We start from the raw sequence: 26,523 nt of genomic DNA, 5'->3' as shown, positions 1-26,523 counted from the left end.
TGGCCGGTGTAGCTTAAGGCATAAAAATGAAGTTGGGAATTTACCAGAGGTGATCCAATCGCAGCGTTAAGGCTGGCCAAGAATCTTCGACGCCATAGCCTGACATACTAGACCCTGAGCCTCGAGACCCTCTCAAAATGGCAAGTGGGTCCGATCCATCTCTCTTGCTCGCCGCAAAACCTAATATTCAAATTCGGATTTCTTCAAAGACTAAAGCAGAGAATGCAAAATTGGTGACAAATCAAATTGAATTTCGACGGAACAGTGAATTTGAAACGAGATTATAGAAGTGAGAGAGAAGAAGAAGTGCGAGAATGCGATAAGCTGACCTCCGTGAGTCGGGGATGGACTTATGTGAAGAAGTAGCGAGAGGAAAGAAATTAGGTTTGAATCTTTCAGAAAAAAATGTCTCGAGCGAGAGAGAGTGTAGCGACGGAAAAGAAGAAGCGCGGCGCCGGAGTTTCCTCGAAGAAGCAACGAGACTAAGAGAATCAGTCCTAAAATCTAGGGTTTATGTTGATTTGAAGATTCGATGGCAAATTTGGAAATCTTTGTATTTCTAGGTTAAGATTTAATGGAGTGAGTGGGGTATTTGAGAGGGGGGAGGTCGGATGTGATAAACTAGGGCTAGTATTATACGCTGAGAGAAGAGACAGAAAGAGAGATTGTGATATACGAAGATGAGATAGTCTATTTCGGTCAACTTTCATCTACCGCCCAAATGAAATCTTAGTGGGGTTTCACGGCGATGAAGAAGGAGAAGAACAAGTACGGAGATATAGAGACGAGGATGGTGTTTCAGACATAGAGAAAGATGAGATATACAAGATGAAAGAGAGAAGGTGTATTTTCTTATACATAGTCAATTTGCGTTTCAAAAAAAAAGAATTATACATAGTCAATTTTAATCCATTTTCATCTACTGCTCAAACAAATTTTTTGTGAGAAATTTCCCACCCACACTCAAATAGTAAAATTTTGTTAATTTTTTATATTTTAAGTATTACAACTCCTTTTTTACTTTTGACTGTAGTGTAAATGTGCCAAAATTTTGTGGGAAATTTCCCTCCATTTAAAAATGATGAAATTTTGATCATTTTTAATTTTTTGAGTATTACCACTACTTTTTTATATTAGCTGTAGAGAAAAATAGACCATTATCTACAGCTTTATATTCGACTGGAGTCTAATATAGACCTAAAAAAAGGTGACCGTAGTCTGTATTCAAAGACTCCATTATAAGGCTAAACTGGAGTTAAAAAATAAAAAAAAACTGTAGTTGTATCCCATATTTCTGGTAGTGATTCATTCTTCCTTATCTGTTTGAAGCTTTATGATAAAACATTATTCTTTAGTCCATAAACAAACTTAACAACTTACGAAGAGACAAATGTAGATTTGCATGAACTAACTCTTCGTAGTTTGCTTAAAATGATATATTCGTAATCTAAGGGTCAAAGGACTATTGACCTCAGTACGATTGTTAGGAGAATCTATGATGTCTGGTTATGGGGCATTGAGAGTTGGAGACTCTATAGTTCTTCTATGCATCTTCCGAAGGTATTGAATTGACCAGTGCACTTCTAGAGACAAAATAAGAACAAACCATTTAACCTCTTATGTCTCGAAGTCACTACGTATGAATTGCATCATGCTTACCTTAATATTGAAATGAGACATACCATTTCACAGCTTACGTATTCTCATTTCAGAAAGTCAGAGTTCGGACTCACTATGTGATTCTGAACAGGACCTATTGGTGAAGTACTAAGTTGTGAAGATGTCATGATCGTAACTTTGTGAAGTTCTCATAGATATGGAATTCGTGTACAAGATTGCTGATATGCAATGTATATCACCTCATGCTTTGTTCCTTGGAATGTGAATAAATGAACTGGCCAGTGTCCAAATTGAGTCTTGTCTCTTTTGGATGAAACAATGTGACTTGTTAGCTCCTCATCAATACATTGTTTCTAACTTATTCACAAGCGACAAAGGAGTTGAGGAAATAACAGCTAGAAGGGTAAAATAGTAATTTTGTAAATCCCGACTAGCTGATGATATTCATGAAGGGTAAACGTAGATAATATTCAGTGGATCCACTCATTACAATTAGGTTGAATTCTTGAGTAGAAAATAAATTCATTTGAACCGAGAGATTTTCAGTGTCAACTCTTTAGTGGAGTCAGTTGGCATTAAGCTAAACTTGGAAAAGGTTTGTGAACTTTTGAGTCCAAGTATTTAGCTGAAGCTTTGTTCATTTGGATCCATGAGGTCACTATCACAAATCATATCGAGTAGGAATAGTTAAACTAGAAGCTAAGTCAAAACAAGAACGAGACCAGTTTTACGAAAATTGTCGAAAGTAATTTTGTCTTTTTGGATATGGATGAAATGAATGTCAATAAATTTTTTGACATTGTCATATGATGATAAATGATTTAAAAACCACTCGGCCATATTAAAGAAGTTGGGCCTTGAGGATTAATTTCATTTCATAGAATTTTACTTGAAAATTCTTAATGGGCTTTTCTTATGTTGTCATGAACAAATGAAGAAAAATCTAGAAGCCTTATTTTCGTCCAACCCAAGGAAAATAGAGAGTAAATTTCGTGCATGCCATAGTGTGAAAGATATTATTTTGGCCTTGAAGTATAAAGATACTTGCCAAAAGAAAAGAGGAAACAAATATTCCTCTATAAGGAAGGAAGGCCACACGGCCAAGAGGAAAGGAAAAAAGAGGAAATTAATCCCTTGGGGATTCGCATGAGGTGGACGCATGGAAGAAGGATTGGGTAATTAAGAATTGCTCATGAAGGCTTGAAAAAAGGAGGAAACTACTTCTTTTCAAGGCCAACCCTTCTCATATAAATAGAAGCCTCATTCCTTTCATTTTCTCATCCCACATAAGTTAGAGATTGAGAGCTTCTCTCTCTAGACCTTGTGGCCGCCCCTCTCTTTCTCTCTCTAGTTATCTTTCGTTTTAGTTTTGGCGTCTAGGTCCACATTTGACCTAGTGTTTTAGCTCTTCGACTTTAAGACTTGTTCTTGAGTCGTCGTGTTTAAAAGTGCCCATACACTAATTCCTTTCTTTCTCGAGTGATTTAGTGATAGAAACTTTCGTGGTTGCTCGAGTTCCCGAGGATAGAAGAGAGACGTGCTGTGAGGGAAGACGAACGTTGCAACCTTCCAAAGGCTTCTCAACGTTCAAGCTTCTAAAAAGGTTAGTAAATTTTTAATGCTCATTTATAGTTTTTATTTACATGTACTTGCTCTTTGTCTAAGTTAGTAAAATCGTTTTATTTGTTTTAAAGAAAATTTTTAAATTCCGCAGCTTGCTCGAAGCGTTAAACTTTTTCTTAACCCTAGATCAATTCCAACAGAAATTTGGGGATTCAATCCTGGTGGAGACGCGAGCGTCACACGGTCCAAAGATTGACGCTGAAAATCCGGGAGGTCGCGATCGTCGTCGCTCGAGAATCTCGGCGGATTGACGCTCAAGCTGCACTGATTGCGGCGTTGAGAGTGGACTCCAGAGGCGGAGAATTTTCCAGATTCAAGAATCGACGGTGAGTAAGGTCTTGATGACAAAGAAGAGGGTTTCAGCGCCGGAAAATCATCGAAGCAAGAGATTCGAAAGTTTTCCGCTCTGAGCCAAGGACCGAGAACATGGTGAGGAAGCCGCAATGAGTCGACGATGGCAATCGCTAGAGCAGAGCACGCGGCAGAGTCATGGCCGAGAAATCCACATCAAAAGCAAAAATTAGGTAACTTTTGGCGACTGGTATGTAATGTCCAGGGCTGATTGGTTTTTAGAGATCAATTTTTAATTTAAGCCTAGCGATATCTAGCAAAACAGAGCAGAAGGAGTTGTTCTACTTGAAGTCAATGATGTTGCCGCTCGTACTGGCAAGTTTGGTGGGGTTCTTCTCGGTGCGGGCTTTGAGCGAGTTGCCGTAGACGCGAGCCCAGAGGGTGATGCACTACTACAAAAAAAAGGCGTTTAGAAGCGACAAAAGTTGCTTCTAACCTAACGTCGTTGTTTTGTGAAAAACTAAAAAAAATTGGAGGAGAAAACAATGAGCCAAAAATTTCAGGCGATTAGAAGCGACTTTAGAAGCGACAAGTCGCTTCTAATTGTTATCATACCACAAAACGTCATCGTGTTTGTTAACATCTGAAAATTTTGGAGGAGACAACAAGAAAATTAAAATTTTGAGAGATTAGAAGCGGCATGTCGCTTCTAATCGGCGGGAAAATATTAGAAGCGACAAGTCGCTTATAAAGGTCAAATGTCGCTTCTAATGCTATGTGTCCCTTCTAAAAGTCATTTTTGTAGTAGTGATGGAGAAGAAAGTACAATCTTTCCAGCACTCTGAATCAGTCCATGGTTCAAGGAGAAGAACACCGCCATTGAAGCACCACGAGCCTTTCTCAATGAGCTTAGCACATTGTCTTGTGTCAGAGAATTCGAATCAGATGAAAAACACGCCATCGGATTTGTCGAGCAGTTTCGATTTCCAGTTGATTTCACCCCACCAGCTCGAGAGGATGAAGAGGATGAATTTGAGAGTGCTGATACGTGGGCTAGGACTTTCCCTACGGCGGTAGAGGAGTGAGGAGAAGGAAGACAGCCGAGTCCACCATCACGGACATTGTCATCCAAATCTTCCTCGTTCATTGGTTTCCTGGTGAAACTGCTGCACACGACGGTGATGGCAGATCAAATGTATATATGTGTAGTTAGTATTAGCTAATTTGAATAATGTAATGCTAAAATAAATAAATAGATTGATAGATATATAATCATATAAAAACACCATTTTTGTCATATATCCAATCTTTGTTAAATATTTACGATATTATATTTACAAGGTCAAAACAATTAACTAGTCTATGTTAGTTTTCCCTCTCACATGCCTCAAATTTTATTAATTAAATTAAATTAAGTAACTATGATCATATAAGAATAATTTGTTGCAACTAGTCAATACTCTAGCTTTTTTTTAAGATTTTGGCAAAAATTTCATTTTCTAAGAAAGTAGCCCACCAGGTCCGCGGTGAATTAATTAACAAAAGAGTAAATTTAATTTACTCTTTAAGTTAATTTAATGAATTAATTCCTTTTTACCCCTGGACTCGTACATCGATTTCATTTCACCCCCTGGACTCGGGATTGTTGCAGAACTAATCTCAGAACTTAGATACGTGTTACAACTTGCCACTTCCGTCAGTATTTGGACGTTAAATTTAACTTTTTAATGGCGTGGCAATATTTTAAATACTTTTAATATTTAAATATTATTATCAGATTAAATAATTCAATATTTCTCTCTCTCTCTCTCTCTCTCTCTCTCTCTCTCTCTATCTCTCTCTCTTTTCTTCTTTTTCTTCTTTTCTTCTCTGCAATCAAAACCAACAATCAAAACATCACAAAACCAACCTAAATCCATAAAAACATCACAAAAATCCGAAAGCCCCAAATTCCAACATATATTAATTCTTTTCTCAGTTGCGTGTTCGTGGCCAGGAAAGCCGCGTGGCAAGCCTCCACGGCGTCGACCTGGAATTTTGGGTCTCGGAGCAGATTCTTGCAGAGCTTCCGCTTCACGAACTGCGACCACTCGGTCCCGAACTCGCCGTGGCCGTCGAAGACCCCGAAGAAGTGGTCGTCGGGGTTGGTCCCGAACGGTGTGTGGATACAAAAGCTATCTTGGTTGGCTTTGTCGAGCGCGTCGGGGTAATAGCCTCTCTGGGAGAGGTACGAGCACTGCAATTCGTACCTCGCAGAGGGGATTTTCACCGTCCTCGACCCGTCCGGAGGCAAGAACTGCGACGAAACCCTAGAGAGCCTCGTGATTCCCACCTCGGAGTCTCTGTTCTGCCCCAGCTTATTCAGGCGGTCCCTGCCCTCGCCGGCATCGCAATCGGGAGATTCCGGCGAGAACACGGCGATCTCCGTCGACTCCGCTGCCGTATGCCTCGGATACTGTCCATTCTTCACTCGCGAGTCTCTCGGAGTACAGACCTCGACGATGCAAACCCTAAAGAACACACAGCCCATTCTCACTGTCACTACCACTACCACTATCACTCACTGGACGTGAATCCAAGCCGAGTCGAATCTCGATTCATGAGCGAACCAAGCATGGAATTCCCTCGGAAAACAATTCAATGGAAGTTTTTTTTTTTTATTTACTCTGAAGACTGATACGAAAGAAAGAAATAGTGTGAGTGTTTTTTCTTTTTTGGGGTCAAATTTCACTGAACAAAAAAAATACTAATAAAGAAAAAAAGATAATTAATTCGAGAAAATACTGACGGAAGTGGCAAGTTGTAACACGTGTCTAAGTTCTGAGATTAGTTCTGCAACAATCCCGAGTCCAGGGGGTGAAATGAAATCGAGGTACGAGTCCAGGGGGTAAAAATTGAATTAATTCTAATTTAATTTACTTTTTAGTTAATTAGTTTACTGCGGACCTGGTGAGTTATTGGGCCACTGACCTAATTGCTTCCCAATATAAATCAAATCAATCTAGGAAATGAATGATAAACATGCAATAACTACCATTGTTTATGTTGATTATTGTTTTATTTTCTCGTTTCAAATTATTCTTGCTTTCCACGTTTTCTTCTTCTTTAATTTCATAAATATTTTGTTCATAAACGCTATTAAATACTATCATTTAATTTATCATGTTTATTAACTATAAATTCCGGCTATTTGCTAATTTGTCAAAAAAAAAAAAAAAAAAAAAATTCAAACTAAGTCTCTTGAAATATGCGAATTTTATTTTAGTCAACATTTTTCTATACTTAGTTTTTGCGCGAACATAACACACAAATCAGCAAGTCAAAAGTCAAATATTTTTTATTTTCGTAAATATTTGATTTGTTTCCATAATAGTATGAAACAGTTATCCTATTTTATTTAACCACTATTATCCTTAGCGTCATGGGTTTAACGGTTGACTTTGAGTTGTTCTCTTTTATTCTTTACTCGCGGATTCTGGACTTTAGCACAATGGCTTGTTGGTATGTAAGATAATCAAATTTTTTCCATGTTCTAAAAATTTAATTTTCTTATGTTTTTTTTCTAGTAATAAGCGTACATTGAATAATCGGTAATGATTATTTGTAGCATTCTGGGTTTCTCTAGGTTTTTAAGGTTTTTTTTATTTTTTTATTTTTATTTTTTATATTGAAGTGCTTTTGACATAATGTTTTTAGACTAAAAAGGGTTTCAAAATTTTCCATTCAACCTGAGGCTGAAAAAAAGCTTCTTTGGTTAATTTCACTACTACAAATTTGGTTTTCTGATGCGCATGACTATCAGGTGCGACTAGTCGCACCTAAAAATCGCACCTAAATGACTTTCAGGTGAGACTAGTCGCACCAGATTATCAACCCGAAGTATAAAAAATTTCGCTTAAAATTATTTTTGCTTTTGAGTATCAGGTGTGACTAGTCGCATCTGCTAGTAAAAAACACTATCCGATGCGACAAAGTCGCACCTGATAGTTTTAAATTTTAAGCGGGCCAATTCTCCCCCTTATTTTTACATTCAGCATTGACGTGGCATTCTGGGTTAATTTTTTTTTAGAAATTATCTGACGCGACTAGTCGCACCTGATAAGTTATTGGGTGCGACTAGTCGCATCGAATAGACCTTTCGGGTGCGACAATGTCGCACCTGAAAATTTAGGTTTTCTATAAAATAAAATCGTCTGCACTTCATCTTCCTCATTTCACTCTGCCATTTCAAAAAAATAAAAACCCTCTCTCCAGTTCTGCAACTCTGCCGCGCTCCACACCCTCCGCCGGGCTCCGCCGCTTCTCTCTCTCTCTTCTCCTTCTTGCTTGCGCTCGGCCAGCAGCTCCTCCACCAAGCCGCGCGCGTGCCACCTCCGCCGCACTCCACCGCGGTAGCTCCGCCGTGCTCTGCCGTCTTCTCCGCCCCTCAACCGGTATTTCTCTCTCTCACTCCATCTCTGCCTCGCTCCCTCTCTGCCTCGCTCTATCTCTCAGTGTTTGAACTCACAGCCTCGTCGTCTCGTGCCTCCGGACGTCGCCGTGCGCTCAGCCCCGGCCCCGCTGCCTCCGAGTCCCAGCCACCGAGCCATTGTCCCCGAGTCCCAGCCTCCGAGCCGCTGTCCCCAAGTCCCCGGCCGGCCGTCCTAGGTTAGTGTATATATTAGTTTTTTTTATAATCATATATTAGTTAGTTAGCTAGGTTAGTTAGGTTGATAAATATATATTAGTGTATAAATATATATTAGTGTATATATTAGTTAGTTAGGTTAGTGTATATATAATATGTTAGTTAATATTGTTAGGTTAGTTAATTAATGTGAAATATGTAAGTTAATAATAATGTGTAACTTAATTATTATTAGTTTGATAATTAATTTAACATGTTTAGTAATTTGATTAAGTTTAATAATTCTATTAGTTTAGGTTAAAAGTTTAAATTGATTGTAAATTAGTTAGTATTAATATGATAATTTCACATGTTTAATAATGTGATTAGTTTATATTAGGTTAAAATTAAGTTTTAATTGTTTTTTGACATGTTTTTTGACTTTTAATTAATTTAGATTAATTGTAAGTAAAATATTATTACCTAGAAATTGTAATTAGTTTAATAATTACATTTATGTTGCTTCGTTTATAATTAGTTAATTAATTTGTGATAAGTTTGTGTAGTTGATTTAACATGTAATTAATGAAATTGTAATTTAAATAAGAAAAATAGTTTTGTGACATGCTTTGATAGTTTGTGGCATGTTTTGTGATATTTTGTTTATTTCGGTTTTTCATTTATAAATGTTGTGATCGAACCACAGAGGTTCGGTTTAAGGCTGAGCTAATTTATAGGATAGTTCTGGCTGGTTTGTGTATGTTTTTAAATAATTTTGCAGGTTTTTGGTTTGTCAGTATAATAGGGGAAACTCTGCAGAAATTTCGGTAGAGTTTCGAATTAATTAGTCTAAAAACTCCCAACTTATTCAATCCGAGCTCAAAATAACATAGAATTCATAATCTCTCTTTCATTTTGTTCTCCGTCGTCCTTTATCAATAACTCTTCCAAACTTTCATTTCTCGCTCTCATTCAGCGAAATGTCCAATCCAAGTAGAGATTGGATCACAGAGAATAATCGGGTGACATTGCAGTACAAATTCGGTGTTAACGAGTTTATTCGCGCGGCAAGAAGATTCCCTAACGAAAAAGCCAAATATCGGTGTCCTTGCAAACCTTGCAACAACGTGAGATAGCACGACATCGGGGTTGTCAGGAATCATTTGCTGAACAAGGGATTTACCCCAGGCTACACAAAATGGTATCATCACGGCGAGCTCGAGCGTGTCGTCCTTCCTCATGAAGAAGATTCCATCGGAGGAACAGATCAGAGAGGAATATGAGGATTGCACGGTGCTGTGGAGGATATCAGGGATCACGAGGATTTCGACGATGCTACGGAGCCGACCCAGAGCGAGGTATGTGCAGAGGAGCAAGTGGAAGACGTCTTCGCCGAGTTGGAAGCAGAATTGTACCCTGGACGTCTTCTTTGTCCTTCTTGGTTTCGTTGATGCACCTCAAAGTCATGAACCATTGGACGAACAAGTCGTTCACAGAACTCTTGCAGCTCTTGAAGAAGTCTCATCCAACTGGTAATCGAATTCCGGAGAAGCATTACGAGGCAAAGGCGAAGCTGAAGCGTTTTGGTATGGGATACGAGATGATCGATGCGTGTATTAACGACTATGTCCTATTTCGAAAAGATCTCGCGGAATCCGACGTGTGCCCAGTATGCAACGAGAGCAGATGGAAGCCAATTGGGAAAATGATACCGCAAAAGATTCTGCGATATTTTCCCCTGAAAGATCGATTGAAGCGGTTGTACGCGTCTCGACACACGTCGCTTCTGATGCAGTGGCATGAAAGAGATCGCGTCAGGGAAGTTGGTGTTCTACGACATCCTGCAGATGGTACGACGTGGAAAAACCTAGACGAGAGATACCCAGGTTTTGCTGCAGAGCCTCGAAACGTGCGGCTTGGACTAACTGCGGATGGATTCAATCCGTTCGGAGAAATGAGTCTATCGTACAGCATGTGGCCTGTGGTACTAACTGCGTATAACTTGCCGCCTTGGTTGTGCATGAAGAAAGAGTACTTGATGCTGACGCTTTTGATCCTGGGGCCTCACTCACCAGGAAAGGACATGGACGTGTCTGACGAGCTCTATTCGCTCTATTCGCTTTCTAGTGGTTCTGACGTGTCTGACTAGCTCTATTCGCTTTCTATCGGTTCCCTTCAAGTCGCCTATCAATATCCGAGCTGCTTTGTAAATGGCGTGAAGTTCATCACTCGTCGTCGCGATAATCAACGAGTCACTCAAAATATCGGTGTATGTGTGCTTGTGGATGATTTCACTTACTATGGTCAAATGGAAGACGTCATCATCATGAACTATAGGCATAACTGTAGTGTTGTATTGTTCAAATGCATTTGGTACGGTGACAAGTATCATGAAAACCGACTAGTGCACACCGATAAGACTACTGGAGAAACGAGTGCTTATACTGCGAAACAGTGGTTTAAAGGAGAGCCGTACGTACTCGCGACTCAAGTCAAACAAGTTTTTTACATTAAAGATCTTGTCAAAGGCGGCGACTGGGAAATCGTCCAGGAATGCAATCATCGAGGGATTTGGGACATTCCTGAAGTTGACCCCTCCAACTCAGCCTCGATCCCATTGACTATAGAGTTGTCAAACATCGAGTGTTTGAATCATCAACACGAAACCGATGAAGCTGAGTTAGTGACTGTCGTTGACGATGATGAAGAAGACGATGAGGAAAATGAGAGACGGGTCGTTTTTTAGGGAGAAGATGTTGATGTCGATATAGAAGATGATATTAACATTATAGGCATAGATGACGATGAATGAGTAATATCTTTTTTGTATGTTTATTTACTATAGTATGTAACCACGGTTTTCCTCCGCCATATGTGAGGTTTGTTAATAATAAAATCCGTGGTGCCGTCCACGTTTTTTTTAAGCAGAAAACTAATATATATTTACTAACATTGTTCACATCTTACAGGATGTCAGATGCAGGTGGAGATGAGTCTCCACTACACCGTTCAGGAGCAGGTGGAGATGAGTCTCCGCTAGAGACACCGGGTTCCCAAGGTCCTAAGAAAACAAGGGGACCAACAACCGGCTCTACTTCGGCAAAAGCAGCGCTTGGGGTACCCGATGCGAAAGTTGTTAGGTATGACCCAATCAACCAAACCTTCTACCAGGATGTAAGGAAAACAATAAAAAAAAAAAAAAGGTATGAGTATTCAACAACCGTGTCGGCGCTTTAGTGAAAGTCCATATCCCGGTCACACTTCGTGATTGGAACGAAGTGACGCCCCAGATGTTGGGCAATATTCTGAGCACACTTCATTCCGAGTACACTTTCGTGTACAAGGATGATGAGACCGAGGAGCTGCTTCCGACAGATTGCTTTCGTCATCAGATTGACCAGACTATCATTCGCGATGCAAAGCGAATGAGGCGCAACCAAAAGTCTAGATTATCAGGGACTTTCTTAGGCAAATGTTGTGGGCAAATAAATGTCGCCAAGAAAGAAATCCCAAAAGGATATCAAAAAGACGATTGGGAGAAGGTGATAGAGGAGTTTGCAACTGACGATTGGAAGGTAATGTATAATTCAAAAAAATTATGTTATCTTCTATGAAATTGAATTATAACGCAATTTAATATGTGCAGAAAAAGTCTACTCGCAACAGGGACTATTCAAAGAACAAGAAAACGAAGTCCACACAAGGGTCGATTTCTTTCTTGGTTCATCGACATTTGAACGTAAGTTTATTCTAATTTTGTAATATTTTTTTTGCAATAAATACATTACTCATATTTTCATAAGAACTGCAGAGTAGGGAAAATGGGACTTTGGCCTCGGCGTTAAACACGTGGGAGAAAAAACATCAAGATGATCAAGGCAATTGGACGACAGATTGGGCGCAACAAGCATTTGTAAGTTACTTGTGTTAATTACTTAATAATCAAGTTTCGATAATCTTAATAATTTTTTTAACATATGTTTGAAGGCGCGAATTATTACTCAACTCGAGGATATTCAGCGACAAGCAGCGGAGTCAGGCCAAACGTTTGACATAGACCAGACGGAGCAGTACGCGATGGATACTGTTCTCGGGTAACGTGGAGATTGGTATGTCGAGATAGGTCCCTCGATCCCGAGATCCTCGTATCTATTGGCTCAGGCTCAGGACGACAACTCGTCATCAGGTTCTTCATCGAGGCGCGTTCCAGATCCAGTGGTTAGCGAGCTACAAGCAGCTTTGGCCGCACAACAGGCCGCAATGGAAGAGATGAGGCGTGAGCAACGACCTCAAGGCGTTTCAGCGACAGTTCTTTGCCTACACACAGCAGCATCCGTCTCCCATGCAGACATCCCCCGCGATGATGCACCCTGGGACGACGCCGCCATCAGCTTCAATGCCGAATGTTCAGACGCCGCCATCCTTTTCAATGCCGAATGCTCAGGCGCCACCACCAGCTTCAATACCGAATGTTCAGACGCCAGATTCGGTAGAATTTCAGCGACATCGTTTGAGCGGCAGCGTACGAGGAAGATCTGACGGAAGAGGAGGCCGTGCATTCAAGAATTGGAAGACTTCGAGTGAAAAAGGGAAACAAAAGGAATAGATTGTAATTTTTTTCATTTATTGAACGTAAATTATCAAATTTTATGAATTTAATATTATAATTTCTATTAAATTATTTATATAATTATTCTAATTAATATTATATAATTATTATTATTAAAACTATTTAATTAATTTAACAAAAAAATATTGATTCTAATAGAATTTTTTATAGGCTGATTCTATTAGAATCAGCATTTTTAAAAAAAAAAACTACAGACAATCAGATGCGACTAGTCGCATCTGATACTTTCGCGGGAAAAGTATCCGATGCGACTAGTCGCATCTAATTGTACTGTAACCCGCCAAAATATTATGCGGGGAATTACTATCAGGTGCGACTAGTCGCATCTGATACATTTCCCGCGAAAGTATTAGATGCGACTAGTCGCATCTGATACTATATATCCCGCTTTAATATCTTATTTTGGAGTATATTTATGTGCGACTTTTCGTGCGAGAAGTCGCACCTAAACTGTCGCACCTGATAGTGATGACTCTAAAATCATCAGGTGCGGACTTTCAGATGCGACTTTTTCGCATCTAAAGTCGCACCTGATGACACTTTCAGGTGCGACTGTGGTGCTTTTAGGTGTGACTTTTGTCGCACGTGATGCTATATTTTGTACTAGTGGTTGTGTCTCCATGCGTGATTAATCTACCGTTGTTGCTCTTTCAATTAATTAGTTTGTTCTCAGCCTTTTAAGATCTTATGAATGGGAACACTTTTATTAATTGTTCACGACTGTTTCGGGCTAACATCAAAGAGTATACACGGTTTGATCCAAGGCCGAACCTTAAGGTCGCGTGTAAGCAAAGGTATAGTTCTCTTACGGAAATTCCGACCTCGTTGGTGCCGGTTTAAGTAATGCAAGAGATAAAATAAACGATAAACTTAAAGGGACAATAAAAGATTTTTCTTATGCACTCTCCTATGCTCAATATTAGTATTTTAGATGACTAGTCTCATCTCATCTCAAAACTTTAGTATTTTAGAGAGAGGTAAATATTTGACTCTGTTAAAGTAGAGTATTTTGTAGGTAAGAGAAAATTTACCTTCTCTCTGTGGTGGGGTGTCTGTTTATATAAATTGAGAATGAGACTTGGTGAGAAAACACCATAAATGAGAGTAAGTAGGTTAATGAGAATGTGCACCGCCCGAGGCAATGTGAGAAGATGGGTTATAAGCTCGTGGACCACGGGAGGGACCTCTGTTGTCAATGGTGCCCACAAGAAGAGTAGTAGTGTCTATTTATGTACATTTGATGTCATATAGTCTTACGAAGACTCTTGCTTGTAATTGCCTATTCATTCATTAATAAAGTTGAAACGTTCATTCAATCTTGCTTGTCTGAAGCTTTATGATAAAACCATAGTCTTTTAGTCCATAAACAAACTTAACAACTTACGAAGAGACAAATGTAGATTTGCATGAACAAACTCTTCGTAGTTTGCTTAAAACGATATATTCGCAATTTTAGGGTCAAAGGACTATTGACCTCAGTATGATTGTTAGAAGAATCTATGATGTCTGGTTATGAGGCATTGAGAGTTGGAGACTCTATAGTTCTTCTAGGTATCTTCCGAAGGTACTGAATTGACCAGTGCACTTCTAGAGACAATATAAGAACAAACCATTTAACCTCTTATGTCTCGAAGTCACTATGTATGAATTGCATCATGCTTACCTTAATCCTGAAATGAGACATGTCATTTCACACCTTAGTATTCTCATTTGAGAAAGTCAAATTTCGGACTCACTATGTGATTCCGAACAAGGCCTATTGGTGAGGTACTAAGTTGTGAGTCTGTCATGAGTAACTTTGTGAAGTTCTCATAGATATGGAATTCATGTACAAGATTGCTGAAATGCAATGTATGTCACCTCATGCTTTGTTGCTTGGAGTGTGAATAAATGAACTGGCCAGTGTCCAAATTGAGTCCTGACTCTTTTGGATGAAACAATGTGACTTGTTAGCTCCTCGTCAATACATTGTTTCTAACTTATTCACAAGCGACAAAGGAGTTGAGGAAATAACAGCTAGAAGGGTAAAATGGTAATTTAGTAAATCCCGACTAGCTGATGACATTCATGAAGGGTAGCATAGATAATATTCAGTGGATCCGCTCATTATAATTAGGTCGAATTCTTGAGTAGAAAACAAATTCATTTGAACCGAGAGATTTTCAGTGTCAGCTCTTTAGTGGAGTCAGCTGGCATTAAGCTAAACTTGGAAAAGGTTTGTGAACTTTTGAGTCCAAGTGTTTAGCTAAAGCTTTGTTCATTTGGGTCCATGAGGTCACTGTCACGAATCACATCGATAGGAATAGTTAAACTGGAAGCTAAGTCAAAACAAGAACGAAAATGACTAAAAGGGTATTTTTGTCTTTTGAGACAAAGGATGAAATGAATGTCAATAAATTTTTTGACAAGTTCATTTGATGACTTAATGTCACTCGGCCATAATATGATTAATTGGGCCTTGTGGATTAATTTCATTTCATAAGAATTTTATTGAAAATTCTTAATGGGCCTTTTTCATGTTGTCATGAACAAAATGGAAAAGCTTCTAGAAGCCCCTTCTAGAAGGTGATAGGCGCCCATAATACCCATAGGAAGAGAGAATTTTTTGTGCATAAATGTATCAAGATACTTGCCAAAAGAAAAAGAGGAAACAAATTTCCCCTAAGAGGAAACATGGTGGGCGCCCAAATGTGGTCAAGAGAGAAGCAAACAAAAGAGGAAACAAATCCAAGGACTTACTTGTTTTGTCTTGGACGTGCACCTCTTTGAAGGAAAAGGGAAATTGGCTCATGAATATGTGATATTCTATAGAAGAGGAAACTACCTTATTGAAGGTGAGACCTCTCCTATAAATAGGAGCCTCATTCCACACTTTTCATTCATGCAAAGTTTTAGAGATTGAGAGCTTCTCTCTCTAGACTTGGCCGCCCCTTCCTCTCTCTCTCTCTCTAGTTTATATTTTCGATTATTTCTTGTCTTGGCACCTAGGTCCTCACTCGACCTAGTGTTTAGCTCTGCGACTTCGAGACTCGTTCTCAAGTCGTAGTGTTTAAAAGTGCCCACTCACTGATTCCTTCTTTTCGAGTGATTTAGTGATAGAAACTTTCGTGGTTGCTCGAGGTGCCGAGGAAAGAAAGAGAGACGTGCTGCGAGGGGAGACGAGCGTTGCAACTTTCCAAAAGCTTCTACAAGGTTCAAGCTTCAAGAAAGGTTAGTAACTTTAATAGCTCATATTAGTTTTTATTTACATGCACATGCTCTTGTCTAGGTTAGTAAAAACTAGTTTTACTTATAAAAGAAAATTTTTAAAATTCCGCCGCTTAACGAAGCGTTAAACTTTTTCTCAAACCCTAGATCGATTCCAACAACCTCGACATCCTTAATGAGGAAAAGGCGTGACCTTGGTGTCTCCCCAAGGAGGTATGGAGCAAGAGATCTCAAGTGTCGGGACCATGCGCGGGGCAAAGCCCCCACATGACGCTGAGGTCCAAAACGAGTCGTTGTTTCCCTTATGTCCAATTTATTTTCAATAAATATTTCTGATGGTTTGTGATTATATGCGATGAAATTCAATACTTTCTTCAATGATAGAAAAATTGATTTTTTTAAAAAATTAATTCCGCGTGTGTTTCGTCAGAGGTCATAGGAAATTATTGGAGATCTTTGGAGGTTGTCGGAAGAGTGAGAATCAAGAGAGTTAGAGAGATAGAGAAGTGAAAAAATTGTTTAGAAACGATATTTTTTTTCAAATATGTGATAAAAGTATAGTTTTAGGTAGTGGGCACATAACACACTCGAGCTTGATATTTTACTACTTAGTAGGTTTACAAATTAAAATTTATCTTTCTAATATATAATAGTGATTGTTGAGTTTGGAACCTCAAACGGTCTTTCAATAGACCTTCAAAAGGGGCTCAGGTGCTTCATCAGAGTGAGGACTAGGCGCGTGATCATCACGTTGTGTTGCACATGCCTGATCTGGCACTTCAGTATTATTCTTCGAGGAGGTTCAAAGGATTTATCAACAGAATAATAAGATGAATCAAATGGATTAGTGTTTACCTCAAACACTAGATCTTCAGAAAAGTCATCATAGGAAATAAGAATTTTGGAGAGTTCTCTAGATGTCGCTCAACAATGCAACATCGACAATAACATTCAATGTAGTATCATCCACCAGCCTTCTTTCCAGCCTCTGACTATATGCTAGACTCTGGTTGCAGCCTGGGAATTTTGTGGGCACGTGTGGTCACCATGGTGCCCTAATTATCTGAGAAAGCAACATAAGAATTTCAATCCCACCTTCGGCTATAATGACACTGACACTGACAGTGATGAAGGAGAATATCACACAAATCATTTTGTTGCCTTCACGTATAAATGTCTGAACTCATCTGAGCCTAATGTCTCTGGTATTTCTGAACCCACCTACTCTACATGTTCTTTATTTAATGTTGGTTAATCTGAGTATTAGACAATGATGAGTTGAGTGATAAGACCCTTTTAGGATGCCTACCAAATTCTCTATGTTAAATGAGGAGAGGAATTCAAAATATTTTAAACTCATAGCGAGAGGATCGCAAATATCATTACTGAGAAGACCAACCTCTTGAAAGTCATCAAAGACTTGAAGAAGCAGATATCTGAAACTCGGAAGTAGAGAATTGAGACTATTCTCGTGAAGAAAACTAATCTCTTGGAAATCAATGCATATTTGAAGAAACAGGTTGCTAAACTTACTACTGAACTTGGTTGTATGACTAAATATGTTCGCATGTTGAATTCAAGTAATGCAAATCTAAATGATATCATGAAGGTTGGACAACCATCCACCAGTCACATAGGGTTGAGATATGTTTTCTCCTCAAAGTCTTCTCTAAAGACGGTGTTTGTTCCCCCTCAGAAGCCTGAAACGATTATATCCAGAAGATGTCCCACACATTTCTACACCATCGTTAAAACAAACTGCACGACATGACCACAAAACCAAGTGGGATGTCACTATTATGGGAAGAAAGGTTATATTTTATCTTACTTCTATAGATTGTATGGAAGATATCTTGCGAGAAAGCCACATGTATAGACACATTCCTCAGGAAGCTTATACTCAGAGGCACACTACTTGCTTGAAGATTGACCCACAAGTGAAGACCATCAATATCCCTCCTATGGTGGTTAATAGGGAGTGGAGAGTACGTGATGTAGCAGGAGGTGGTGAAAAGGATAAACAACCACAACCGTTGATTTGCGCACGAATACCAGTCAATGATTCTCCCTAAAACTTGGTGATTCGATAGATTTTGAATGCCAAGTTAAGGGCATCTTGATCAAAATCCCCCTTAGAACAAATGAGGTTACAGATATTTATAGTACTCTGAAATTTAATTACAACCTCAAAACGAAAACCAATAGAGGAAAATAAAGCCATAATAAAATATGAGAATTAAACAACATTAAAGCTAAATATTTGAAATTAAGGAAAACTGTTAAAAAGAGTAAAGTTCTGATTCGAGGCCTTTAATGATGGAATTTGGCCGAATTCGTGACCCCTTAATGCATATCTTTGTGTCTTTTTTATTGGGCATCTTTCACTAGAAATTCAATAGGCCCATGTTAATTTACGACTCTACTATCCCAAACTGCCATAAATTAAAGACCATTTTGACATACATCATTCTCCTCGGGTTTGACAGAATTCGTCTTTGAATTTGGTGCATCTTCAAGTGGTGTGGAAATAGGATAATGGTCTTGATGAACTATAGAGATTGAAATGCCACCTCAAACTAAAAGGAGACATTAATAAAGTCTTCATGGGCTCCATCAACTTGATCAATCGTTGCAATGAGAGCTATCTTCTTCTTCTTCTTCTTCTTCTTCTTCTTCTTCTTCTTCTTGGAAATAATATCCATGTCTTGGAAATAATTTCCATTTCGTCGCCACATTCCTCGAATATTAGACTACTCCATGACATGGAAATAATTTCCATTTCATCGTCACTTTTAATCGAATATTGGACCACCTAACGGCTCAAAATATACTTTTCTTCTTCGATGCCAATAATTTCGAACTCGTGTGACATCGGGTCGTCGTCAACGAATCCAACAAAAATCTGTATGATTCACAATCGTCTTCGGCTCTCATACCAACTGATGTAGTAAGAGGTGGTGGAAAGGGTAAACAACGATGACCGTTGCTTCGTGCACGAATACCAGTCAATGATTCTTCTTAAAACATAATTCGATAAACTATGAATACCAGGTCAAGGGTGTCTGAGACTCGTTGATTCACAAAGAATACCGTAAACAAGAAATTTGGAGGGAACTCTCTCTTTGGGGATTTTTTCCTCATTAATCGTAGGAGGTTACTGATATTTATAGTACTCTGAAATTTAATTACAACCTAAAAAACGAAAACAATTCACTACCACAAAAACGTTTATCAACAATAACATTTGGATGTAGTCTTTAAGCTATGACTACAGTTTTCTTTCTGGCATATATCGCACTGGAGTCTTTTCACTTAACATTAGACTTTAGTTTTCCTTTTTGTAGTTTGTTTTCACTTATAAAACCATAGTGAAAATATATTACTTACGTACGATGTTTACTTGTAGTATATACAAATCTTATGTATAAAAACTCTAGTGTTATGAGGTAGTTTTATGTTGTTTAATTAATATATACTATACGACTATATATTTATACTATAGTAATACAGATTTTTTCTTTTCATATAAATAGGATTTATCAAATAAAAATACACGTTATATTTGATCTAAATAATACAAAATGATAATAACTATAACTATCCATCACAATATCATCACACGAAAGACATAGATTGCAATTCACTATAAAATAAAAATAAAAAAATAAAAAATAAAAAAATGCTTAGTTTGACCTTTGAAGGTCCAATCGCGTCTTCACGTTGCTGAACTAGGACATTGTCTCAACTACCCGGATTGCTGCTATAACAGACCTCGAACACACAACTCAAGAGGCCTACATTCCGCCATCCTTGACACCACATCAAAACTGACCGAGCCAGCAGTAGCCGCACCAAGATACTTATCTGGCCTAAATAAATTAAAATAAAGAACAAGAAGCACATAACACAATTTGTACAGTTAGCGGTAAAAAAAAAAAAATATAACAAACTTCACAAAATACATGTTAAGAGTAAGACTATCTCAGAACTAAGTACAAGTCTTGACAAAACCTATTTCGAATGGCATAATTTCGGGCTATCATAATTTCTGGCTATCATAATTTCTTGGCCACCTCTTGAAAGTCACATATCCATCTATTGTATTTCTGTACTTTTATATCACAGTTGATACAAAATATATCGGGGCATATCATCTACCTCAGCGATGCTCTCGGCATTCATGAGCAACTCCAGGATGAACTTGGGGTACTTCATATAGTTTATCCTAACGGGCTATCATTTAAATAGGCCCACATATATTTTTACTTGGCAATTAAAGAAGTGGCAATCGCATGTGATAGATTGTTTTTTAAACTAATTACAATAATAGTATTTTTAAGGTTTTTATCGAGAAAATAATAATTAATTTTCAAGTTACAAATAACCATTTTTCTTGATGTTGACAGATTGATTTGAAATATTTTTTTTTTGCTGTTTTAGATTCTTGTTAATTTTTTGACAATTTACAATTTCATTGACAAGGAAAACTATCTCAAATAACCATTTATACCTTCAAAACACCATTTTGGTAAGGATTTAAAACAACTTTTTTTCTTTTTTGAAATGTTGCAATTTATTAATACTATTCTTGTAACTTTCAAAAGGTAAAATTTTAGGAAAAATACCTAAAAAAATAGGAAAATAGGTCTCATATTTATGTGTGAATATTACCTAATAATATTTGTTTTGGAACTAATTACAAAAATAACGAATATAGAGTTCTTAATATGAATATAACTTTTCAATACATAATTGGTTTAATTTTTTTTTTTTTTACTGTTTTGGACTACATTTAACCTTTATTTATGGTTTCGAATCCCGCAGGCTGCATAAACACCAGATCCGCTAAAATTAATTAACTAAAAAGTAAATTAAATTTACAGCGAGTCTGGTGGGTTATTTTTTCAGTAAAATAAAATTTTGGCTAGAATCTAAAAATAAACTAGGGAAATAGCTAGTTACAATAAATTCTTGTGTATTTAATTATGGTGTGTGTTTGAATAACGCTAAATATATATATATATATATATATATATATATATATAATAGGAAGTATAAAATAAAAACATGTTATAATTTAAAATGATAACATTCTATTGTTTATCTTTAGGTTTTAATAGTGTGTATTTATTGTTGTCGATCGTTTTCAGAAATATTAAATTCCTTATGACTTACAAGGAATTCCATATCAAAAGACCAAACAAGGCCCACAAAGAAGCCCGATCCGGGCCCACAAAGGCTAAAAATGTTCATTCGAGACAACCCCACAGAGAAAGGCCAGAAAAATGAAGAAAATATCAAAAAGCTCTATTGCGCACCATGCCTGACATTCGGCGAGCCGCGCCACACACATGGCGCGACGCGCCTTGCCTTCACCCAATCGACGCTTATGGCTCTTTTCAGCCCTCCAATCACTATAAATACCCCTCTCCTCGTAAGGAAAAACGTACACAATTCTCTCTCAACACAATCACTTGATTTCAGAGTCGTGAAACGCTGCCCCGAACCCTCCGCACATACTTTAACTCTGAACGAGCCTGATTCTCTCAAATATTCTCAAAGAGTAACAGCACCCGTCGGAGCACGCGCCAGAGGTAACTCATGACTTTCGAGTTTCTACAAACCCGGCTCGGGCGCGGCCACTTGGTCCGGCCTTGGGTCGAACCGCCCGAAATCTTCGACGTTGTCCGATTTTCAGCTACAACATTTATATTATAATCACTTACCTTCTAATCGTTGGGAATTATTTTATTAACAGACAACTCTTTAATCAATTGTTGTTGGACCAACGGAAAGAAAAAAAAAATACGGATTCCTTAAATCATTTTGGCTTTAGGAAAATAATTTAGATTTTTTGTTTTATCAAGTCACAGCCCGATCATGTTTTCAGAAAGGTGATCGGCGTGACCCATTGCTAAGTCAGGCCTCAAATTTTGAAACTTCAAAAGTTTACCCCTAATTTTGAATAATTTTTAGCTTAAAATTATATGTTTTTTTACGCAACCTCTACAAAGTTTGAGAATTTTTTATGTTTTGTTATTTATTTTTGTCAAATTTACGACTGTGGATTATGAATGGTCTGGCTCCGCCATTTAATCATTTCAACTGTTGTTTTTTTTTTATTATTTTTTTATTCTATAAACAATTAATGATTCCGGCATTCAAAATCGTAGAAACTGTAAAGATGGAAATGATAAACCTGGCCCATATTGTTTGGAGTTATCAAGTGCTCGTCCGAAGACTCAACCTGACATGTTTCACTTGATTATTTTCATATGAAAATGCAACAATGAGTTGGTGAGGAGGACAAATGGTAGTGAAAAAAACGTGGGAACAGTAAGTAGGAAAAAAAAACTTGTATATTTAATTTAAGACACCAAATAAGCCATTGTCAATTAAGGCTATTGCTACTTATCCAAATTTTCGTTAACCTTGTTATTGAAAAATAACCATATGAGAGATATTTTTAACATATATTGTTTTTGGGAACTGCTTTTGTAGGCAGAGATGTTGTTAATCTTTTGTTTTGGCCACCACGAGCAAAGGTAGGGTACATCAGATAAAGAAAATGAAGAAAAAATTGTACGCAATTCCTCAAATATTTTGGCTTTAGAAAAACAGTAATTCATATTTTTCTTTTGCTGTTGCTGCCCGTCATGTTAAATTGCGCAGATTTTCAGAAAGATGTTTTATAGTTCAACAGTCAATTGAAGATTTAAATCATATTGATGTAAAATGAAAATGATAAACCTGGCCCATCTTTTTTGCAATTGGGACATTAAAATCATAACCTTACCTAGCGATCGTATCCGAAGATTCTAACATACACGTTCACGTTATTATTTTTCCTATTAAAAAGAAACAGTAGGTCAGTGCGTGACGAGGAAAAATGGTATTTACCATAAAATTAAAATAAGAAGAAAGCAAATACGTGTGTCTAAGAGAAAGAATTAGCCTACGATAAAAATAAGGGCTCTCAAGATTGATAGATTTTTTTTTTTTTGGGTACTTCTTTGACATGATTTTTTTAGACTATAAGGGGTTTCAAAATTTTCCATTCAACCTAAAGACGAAAAAACGCTTCTTTAGTTAAGTCTCCAGGCTTGATTAATCTACCATTGTTGCTCTTTCAATTCGTCAATTGTTATGGGTTGGAACACTTTTATTAATTGTTAACAACTGTTCTGGGCTAACATAAAAGAGCATATACACAGTTCGACCCAGAGCCGAACTTTAAGGTCGCGTGTAAGCTAAGGTATATTTCTCTTATGGAAATTCCGACCTTGTTGGTGCCGGTTTAAGTAATGCAAGAGATCGGGTGTCGGGACCATGCGCGGGGCAAAGTCCCCAAACGACGTTGAGGTTCTAAAGGAGTTGTTTCCATTAATTCCAATTTATTTGCGATTAATATTTCCGGTGGTTTGTGATTATATGCGATGAAATTCAATACTCTCTCCAATGATATATTAAAAAATTAAAATCGTATCTTTTTAAATTAATTTCGCATCTGATCGTCGAAGATCATAGGAAATCATTGGAGATCTTTGGAGGTTGTCGGAAGAGTGAGAACCAAAGAGTTAGAGAGATAAAGAAGTGAGAAAATTGTTTAAAAACGCTATTTTTGTCAACTACGTGACAAAAGTATAGTTTTAGGTAGTGGACACATAATACAAAAAATTGGCTACGTAAGCCACATAACCTATAGCAATTTTAATTTAGCCAACATTTAGTAAATAATCTGTAAATATCCAAGTTGGCATCATATTAATTATGGATTTTTTTACAGCTTTGCCCTTATAATATTCGGCTTTGTAACTGTAATTTAGGCAGTTTTTTTTTAATTTGAATCAAATATTTTAAACTGAATAGGTAAGTATTAACTGCAATTTCAAATTTTGGACGAGAATCTTTGAATAATTTTTGCGCATGTTTTTAGGTGATTAGTTTCTAATTTCGTTACTTAACATTAACTTACAATCTAGAAAAAAAAATTCCATTTATTGATAATCTTTTTGGCCGATAGTCTCTCATATATTTTGGCCGTCAATTGTAATTCAAATTTTACAGTTTCAGCGTGTTGTTCATAATTTCAGAAGATTGAAAGTTCAAAACTGTTTCTCCTAGAATTCATAATCGTCCATACACCATAGATGATTGTTCGTCATTTTCTCTAATTGATTCAGGTATGTGTTTCTCTTTCAATTATGCAGTATTATTAATCATGTTTGTCACTCTAATTTTTTCTTTTTTTTAGTGAAATTATTTGAGCAACAATGCCATGAATCAACGAAAGCATTATTGCCTTATTGTAGTCAAGAAGATTATGCGGCAGAAATATTGTATTGTATGATGAACCCGATTTGAGGAATTTTCCTATGAATTTTGAAATTAATGTCAATAACGTATTTAGACGCAAAAATATACTTCAAACCGCTATTTGTATGACGGCTGTTCGCAACAATTTTGAATTCAAGGTATTTAGAACAAGTAAAACACGTTATAGCATTGGTTGTTCGAATCTTCAATGTTCTTCGAAGTTAAATGCGTCAGTTTGCAAGAAATCTAGATTGTGGGTCATAAGGTCATATGTTAAAGATCATACTTGCTATGGACAATCAATTGTTCACAAGAATAAACACGCATCATCTGTTCTTATTAGCAAATGTGTCAAAGATGATTTCAGGGGTACATTGACAAATCAAATTACGCCCACCGGTGTTGCTGAAATAATGAGGACACGATTTAATGTGGAGGTAACAATATTATAGTGCATGGAAGGGTCGTAAAGAAGCTCTGAGGGATCTTCGTGGTGATTTTGAAGAGTCATATAGTCATTTACCAATAGTTGGTGAAATGATCAGATCGAAAAACCCAGGTTATTATTTTATTTTTTTTAATTTTCACCGACTTGTTAATTTATATTTTCAGCTTATTTACAATACAATAAATCTGTAAATATTATATACATTTACACTATATTTACAGTTTAATATTTGTTATTTACTACATTCTTTGTAAATTAAGGATTTATTTACCCAATACATACCTTGCCCTTTTGTAGGTTCGTATACTGTGTCCGAGACCCGATGGTACTTTTAGGTATTTCTTCCTTGCATTTGGTGCTTCGGTACAAGGATTCTAATTTTTCCGTCCGGTAATATCCGTTGATGTTACATTCTTGAAAGGAAAACCTCATGGTACCTTACTATTGGCTACTGCTCAAGATGGTGACAATCATTTGTTTCCATTAGCCTTTAGTCTTGTGGATTCTGAAAATGACAAATCTTGGTCTTGGTTTATGATGCATATTCGAGATGTGTATGGTGTTAGAAAAGAGTTGGTGTTTGTTTCGGATAGGCACAAGTCAATTCAGAAGGCGGTCAACACTGTGTTTCCAGGAGCGAAATTTGCTATATGCATGCAACATCTTTGGGGTAATGTGAAGGCCAATTTTGGTAAAACCTACATTCAGCCTCTTTTTTATAGATGTGCTAAAGCGTATTCAATAAGAGAGTTTGAATATTGGCTCAATATACTCTCCAACAACAAAGTAAAAATTAAAAAGTATCTTCTCAAAGCTAATCCAGAGCTTTGGGCTTGGGGCAAATTTCCTGGGAAGAGGTTTAATGTAATGACCACAAACATTTCCGAGTGTTTGAATGCTGTTTTGCGATAAGCTAGAGGGTGGCCGGTTGCATGTCTTGTTTTGAGTTATAGAATTCTAATTCAAAATTGGATCAACAAGAAGAGGGAGTTAATTCCAAAGATGCATTCAGGTCGTACAGGAACTGGGCTCAAGATGCTTTTTGATTCGTATGAGGCTGCTCGATCTATGAATGTAAGTTATATAATATCCCAGCTTCTGTTAATAGAATCATTATTTACAACCTATTTACATTGAAATAACAGAATGTTTATTTACACGCCAATCGCAGGTTAATGCCATTAATGACAATGAGTTTGAAGTTGTTGATGGTGCAATTCGCCGAGTTGTTGATGTTTCTCTTAGGACATGCACATGTTGTTATTGGCAGCTTGAAGATTTTCCATGCTCTCATGCGTGTGCAGCTTTATATCGAAAAAATTTACGTCCTATTGATTTTGTACCATCATATTATACCCAGGAATACTTACAGCCACATATGAGAAAGATGCGTTTCCAATTTCTCATGAAGGTGATTGGGAGCTCCCTATCGACGCTCAAGTTATTAAGCCTCATATTCATAAACGTCAAGATGGGAGACCGAAAGAGAAGTGGTATCGATCGAAGCATGAAAAATTCCACCTGTACAGTCATCGTTGTGGCAAATGTGGCCAGATTAGGCATAACAAACGGGGTTGCCAAATTTAGTTGGATCTTGTTATGTTTTTCAATATTTTATGGCTTTAAGTGAATTTGACTCTTGTTTTAAGTTTTTCGGTGATGTCTTTATTATTTGTAAACCGTTTTAACGTTTATCAGTGTTATGCATCTTGATTAGACTTGAGTCCTTATGTTTTTAGAATTTTTGTTATGATCTATCTAATGTCGTTAATAAATATTTTA

General features: G+C 37.3%; 1 protein-coding gene and 1 pseudogene across 1 annotated transcript; one reads left to right on the top strand and one right to left on the bottom strand.

The window, feature by feature from the left end:
* Window positions 1–5,443: 5,443 nt before the first annotated feature.
* Window positions 5,444–6,064, bottom strand: LOC149380848 (protein phosphatase 2C and cyclic nucleotide-binding/kinase domain-containing protein pseudogene; annotated as a pseudogene).
* An 11,754-nt stretch (window positions 6,065–17,818) lies between these two features.
* On the top strand, window positions 17,819–25,653 carry LOC149380847 (uncharacterized). The gene is made up of 4 exons (XM_089601224.1): window positions 17,819–17,962; window positions 20,103–20,183; window positions 25,039–25,066; window positions 25,163–25,653. Exons 1-4 carry the CDS (start codon window positions 17,819–17,821, stop codon window positions 25,651–25,653), a joined length of 744 nt encoding a protein of 247 aa, XP_089457350.1.
* The last annotated feature ends 870 nt before the right edge of the window (window positions 25,654–26,523 follow it).

Source organism: Urtica dioica, chromosome 11 (assembly GCF_054948205.1).
Source record: "Urtica dioica subsp. dioica isolate 48M chromosome 11, U.dioica_male_clone48M_v1_H2, whole genome shotgun sequence".
Lineage (NCBI taxonomy): Eukaryota > Viridiplantae > Streptophyta > Magnoliopsida > Rosales > Urticaceae > Urtica > Urtica dioica.
The sequence above is the reverse complement of the archived record's forward strand: the minus strand, read 5'-3'. Positions and strand labels throughout refer to the sequence as shown.